General features: G+C 39.9%; 1 protein-coding gene across 1 annotated transcript; it reads left to right on the top strand.

The window, feature by feature from the left end:
* Positions 1-458: 458 nt before the first annotated feature.
* Positions 459-1,027, top strand: LOC129106338 (enhancer of split mbeta protein-like). Its single transcript, XM_054617725.1, has 2 exons — positions 459-581; positions 695-1,027. Exons 1-2 carry the CDS (start codon positions 459-461, stop codon positions 1,025-1,027), a joined length of 456 nt encoding a protein of 151 aa, XP_054473700.1.
* Positions 1,028-5,966: the final 4,939 nt, after the last annotated feature.

The following is a 5,966-nucleotide window of genomic DNA, read 5'->3' as shown; positions in this document are numbered from 1 at the left end:
AAACAACACAATGATTTAACCTACCATTTTAGGTCATAAATCAAAAAAGGCACTGAAAACATATCAATATCTGGTTAGTTTTTATACATTTCTTTTATACACTAATCAAATTTATATATTAGACCATGGATGTTATTCTCCCACGTGTCTGACGGGATGATGAGCGTGTGCTCAGTCAAAGTCATTGATCCCAGCATCAGGCAGCAGATCTGCTCTCTCTACAGGGTCACCACTTTCCCAGATTCACACAGAGCTCTGAGAGTCTCTCTCCATCACCCCCCCAGTCCTCCACCTGTTCCCCTGAGATTTAACAATTGTCCCCGAGGAATTAAGAGCAATAAGTGTGCTGTGTCCCTCATTGTCTCACCAAGCTCTCTGATTGGTTTAGACTGTGGGAAACACCAACTAGACCAAGACCCACGCATTCATATGGAGATGAGGGACTATAAATAGGAGGGATGAAGCCAGCAGAGATCAGATTCTCTCTACAGAGACCTCTACAGCACAGAGATCCAGACATGGCTCCTACAATCACTGCAGCAACGACCAATTCTCAGGAGCATCTGACTCTGACCCACAAGGTAAATTGAAGATTCAAGAAGATTTAAATGTTGTCAATGAGAAGTTGTCTTTATTCATGCTAACACTTTACTCCAGAACAAGATTATTAATGACTTTGTTCTTCTTTCTGCAGCTCAGAAAGCCTCTGGTGGAGAAGTTACGCAGAGATCGAATCAACAGCAGCATTGAGCAGCTCAAGTCTCTCCTGGGTCCAAAGTTCCTCAAACAGGAACCAGACTCCAAGCTGGAGAAAGCAGACATCCTGGAGATGACAGTTTGTGTCCTGACACGACTGCAGCAGCAGCATCAACAGCAGAGAAGACTGCTGAACCACTTCAACAAGCTGCAGTCTTCCTCTGATAAGAACCTGAGAGAGGCTGACTTCTCTCCTCTGAGCTCCACAGTCCAGACCAGCATCACCAAAGAGAAGAGTCCAGTCAACAGCGCCCCCTGGAGGCCGTGGTAGACACCTTCAGACTGGAGCTACTACCAGACAAACTGAGACGACCACATTGGTCAAAGATTACTCGAAGTGAATTCTTCTGAATTCTGAAATGTTTTGAATTGTTCTTCTGTTTGTACAGAAGGTTGTTTTTTGTTTCTGTTTTCTTTGTGGAAGATGACATTTCCTGAGGAAATGACAACAACTTTATCTTTCAAGTTAAGAAAGAGAACATCTTATCATGCATGTTGCATGAACCAAATCTGATTGCATCAGCAATTATTATGATACCTTACTGTACTTCATGTATTGATGGAGTGGTAAAATATATGGATACCATTGTTATCTTTTAATTGTTATTGATCATTTTGATCAGAAACTTTAACTCTTTTTGACACATGTTAAAGGACTTTAATCTCTCTGATTACTCCAAACTGATCTGTTTTAGATCAAATGTTTATCCTTTTTTATCTAAAAGATTTGCTTACTGTCACAATTTTCCTGTGATAGTTTTATTCCTTACGACATGTCATGTGTTGGTACAATATTATCGATTGGTGATTGCGTTACCTCTTGATTAACATCGATCATTTTGTTCAAAAATGTATATTGTCCTTTTTATGGACCTTTTGTCATGATGGAAGTTTCCTCACATTATGTGATTATTGAAAAATGATTTGTTTTAAGATCAATAAGTTTATCCTTTCATTGTAAAAGGCTTGTTTAACATTACACTGTCACAGTTTCAGTGACAATGAAGATTTTACATTTTGGAATTCAATTGAATTTAGTGTTTACTAAAAAGGATGTGACCTGTTGTAAGGTCAGGTTTTACTATTTGTTTTGTTAACTAAGTACAAAAGTTTAAATCCATTTAGAAAAAGTATTTTTTTAAAGACAGTGAGTACTGTGTACTTAAATATTATCAATGGTTTGTCTTTTATAAAGACAGTTGTTCCTCTACTCTCTCTGAGTACAGTGTGTCTTGTAGAAATCTACAAGTTGTTCTTGTGATGCATCATCACCTCTAGTTGGAGCTTTCATACATGTGGCTCATTGTGACTTGTTGAATAAACAAACACCGCCAGCTGAAAATGTTGTGTTCTGATGTCATTGTGTGTCATGGTTTCCCGCTTCATGATGTTGAAAAAGAGACCTTCTTCAATTAATTCATTTTAACTCGATTAATAGAGGTCTCCATCATTGTTTCTAGTGAGAAGGCAAGATAAAATTCACCACACACACTTATTATTTATCCATAACATATATGTTGACTGCTAAAATAAGCATAGGACTGTGCGTCAATAAAGATTTTTTGACAAAGAGGGATTATCTATGATAAGTCACACTGTTAATAAAGGGTAAGTCAAGTAATCATACCAAATAACTATACATTTCAAAGACACTTTTGCTGCATCAATATTTTGGTTTAAGTTTGAACCTTTAATGGAAAAAGTGTAAAGCTAACCATGTTCCTCTTGAAAGAGGAGGCTCACTCACAGAGCCCTGTGGGACAACAGAACTTGACCTTTGCCCTGAAGGGACAGAGATTAGAGACTCTGGCTCTTAAAATTGGACTTTTTTCTCAATTACGCCTTTGGTTGTAACTGTTCCTCTAATTCTTACCAGCATTACCACTTTTTTTAAATAAACTAATTTAATCTAGTGAAAGCCGATACTTTTAGTACACTCTTTGAACATGTTTTGGTCGTTACGCTATGAAGCGTTAAATTGACCTAAGAATTTGATTTATTTCACTTAACGCGATATTACTCAAAACAACCTCACGATACTTGAGCTTTGAACGTATACCTGAGACAGTTGAAACATAAAACTAATGTACTGCACACAGTTGGTATGCTAACAGGCTGTTTTGAGATCAGTAGGCCATTAGCTAGCTAATGACATTAAGAGCATACCAGAGCTACCGTTAGTTAGCATTACTGAATAACTTAACGCTGGACAACTAACGGCATTGTTTCCCAGTCCGGATGGTTTTAGCTAACATTCCAGTAAAAACGCACTTAAAATACTTATATAAATGATCGTGTAATGTTTTCAGTTGATTTAATGGTGTTAAACTAAAGCTCAACTTCTTACCTTTCTAACTAAATATCGTTTTAATTATTAAATGTAGCTTTGCCTTTACCGTAGTCGGTAAAAGGACGCTAACGGCGGAGAATTAGCCGTGCGCCGCTCTTGTCCTAGTCCGGATTTACTTTTCTCGCCGTTGTTAACACTTGGTGCTGCTGGTTTTTTGGGGATATTAACTTGTTCAAGTGTCGCCAAAATGACCATCTATGCTGTCAACACATCCGGGACCGTAGTTCTGTCCTTCACAATAAGATTTCACGTTTCAACAACTCCAAATTATGCAATAAAAGATCCTTAATTTCCATTTGAGTGTATACCTCCACCTGCTGGATGTTTTGTTAAACTCTTCTCATTTCAATCTCTTGCAAATCACCAGCTGATGCATGGCATTTAACAATTATGCACACATATACTGTAAATGACAATTACTATCATAAAACACAATGCAGAGTAAGAGTAATATTACAACTAAAAACACAAGTATTCATGATTTAAAGGGTACATTGTTAAAGCCAAAGACAAATGACTTCTGATGATGATTGAAAAGATGATGCAAAGATTTATTTAAAATACAAACGAGACAAACACAAATTGAAAATTAAATAAAAAATCAGGACAGAGAAAACATTGAAAAGCATCCTCTTCATCATCCAGCTCCTCGTCCCAGCCCACACACATGGTGTGATACCATGTGTGGCAGCTGTCACACTGGACCCACGACACCAATCCCTCCGAACTCTCCGGAGGGTCAGGTTCCCTGCACCGGCCACACTCCCAAACTGTCAGCATCATCTCTTCAGGAGTGTGACCTATTTACAGAATTTTTTACCTTTTTAAATACATTTTTTTATCAGGTCTTCATGTGTTGGCATACAAAGAAAGTTAACATTAAGTTAACAGGAAGATGCCGATGGGGTTGGCGGAGGTAGTGAGGAGGTCCCACGCTGCGGCCCGGACGGCATGACCCGTGACCAGTCAATGGCCATTGGGTCCAGAGGGCAGAGGCTACACCTCCTGGACCCAGCCACCAACACTCTCCGATCCCTCAGCTTCTGGTCGGAGTCTCTTAGGGCCGTTGAAAAACTCCTTCTTGGAAACCAAGAAGGAGTGGCTCACTGCCGACAGATCTCCTGTTACCCCAGAGAAATCTGCCTTCAAGGGTCCGAAGAAACTCACATCCAGAGGCTGGAGGATGTGAGAAGTATGTGGTGGCAGGCACAAGACCAGCTCTGGATCCAGGTGGGACTGATGTCCATCCATGATGAGCAGCAGCGGGCGCTCCTGCACGGCGAACTTCAGGAAGTGCCCGTTTGGTTTACCAACGTTCAATGAAAAAGTTCTTTAAAACCGTTAACGGTTGCAACGGTTTTTGAGAACGAACCCGGTTTCAGTCCTTCTGCTTTTTGGTGCAAACAGAAAAATGTACCGTTTTATACAGACTTCCCTTTGCTGTTAAACTTTAGTCAGGAAAAAAACAAACATAAGTACGGTGGTCCCAATAGAAAGCAGCGGATCCAGTCTTTAGGGGATTCAGGAGCTTTGCTGACAGACGGCATCAGACCGACATTAGCCGTTAGCCGTTGAGGCGTTAACGGCAGAGGCCAAATTTCTTTCACTTTTTACTTGTGTCGTCCTCTAGAATTTCCTCCGTTTCTTCACTGTATTTTGGTCATAAAAGATTCAAAGACCATCTTAACATATTGTTAACCCACTTTTCACTGTATTTGGTAATTATTTTTTTGAGGGGGCCACACTGCTTCTGTGCAAGACCCTCAAGGTCCATTTAGAAAGGAGCACATGCCAATTTCTTTCTAGTGTGGGAAAACTGTGGAGGGTTAAGTTGAGTGTGAATGACATCCCTCCCACCAGCAGCCAAACCATTCTCCAAAGGGATTTGGCACACTTAAGGAAGCAGCTGCCCCCCCTGAAACCTCCCACCTTCATGAGTGGAGTTGAAGTTTTGATCCAGTTAATGGTCAGTAATGCAACATGATAATTACCGGAGGTTCACAATATGTGGCAATGATTGATAACTGAAAATATGATATGAATAAAATAGTGAGTGGTATTTTAGGACAGTTTATTCAACAAAATTTCACACTGTCAGAATCAACCAATGGTGTTCTTTCCCTCCAGATGGTTGGTGATGTCAGGCTCCGTTTCCATAACAACACACAGCCAGCATCTGTCACAGAAGTGCCTTTGTGGTTCACTGACCAGACCATACAGGAGTCAGTGTGGGAAACTGAGCTGAACTTGTTACTCACACTGACTACAAGGCACGTGTCAAAAGACTCTGCTGCATCTGGACAGCAGCATGATTATTGTGTTGAGTTTGTTTCAACTAGCAGGAATGTGTATCAAACTGCTTTCTAACATCATATTTTACAAAATGGTGCATTTTTTATGAAGCAAAATTGAAGAAAAATGTATGAAGATTAAAAACATAATAAAAAGTCTGACTAAACTCATTCAAGAATAGGGCTGCATCTTCTTAGTCTTTAATTTTGATGAAACCAAAAAAAAATAAAAAATCTAGGGATTTCACCGAATACATTTTAAATTTGGGCTGAACTAAGATTATTTAATACATTTTATAAATTACATTAGTGTTAATTCTGATAAATTTGCTTTATGTGACACATATAGCATGATCCACGTGTCTGACGGGATGATGAGCGTGTGCTCCGTCAAAGTCATTGATCCCAGCATCAGGCAGCAGATCTGCTCTCTCTACAGGGTCACCACTTTCCCAGATTCACACAGAGCTCTGAGAGTCTCTCTCCATCACCCCCCAGTCCTCCACCTGTTCCCCTGAGATCTAACCATTGTCCCCCAGGCATTAAGAGCGATCATGTTGCTGCTCCAA

The sequence above is a fragment of the Anoplopoma fimbria genome, chromosome 17 (assembly GCF_027596085.1).
Source record: "Anoplopoma fimbria isolate UVic2021 breed Golden Eagle Sablefish chromosome 17, Afim_UVic_2022, whole genome shotgun sequence".
Classification (NCBI taxonomy): Eukaryota; Metazoa; Chordata; class Actinopteri; order Perciformes; family Anoplopomatidae; genus Anoplopoma; species Anoplopoma fimbria.
Note: the sequence above shows the minus strand (reverse complement) of the source record. Positions and strands in the feature narration are given on the sequence as shown.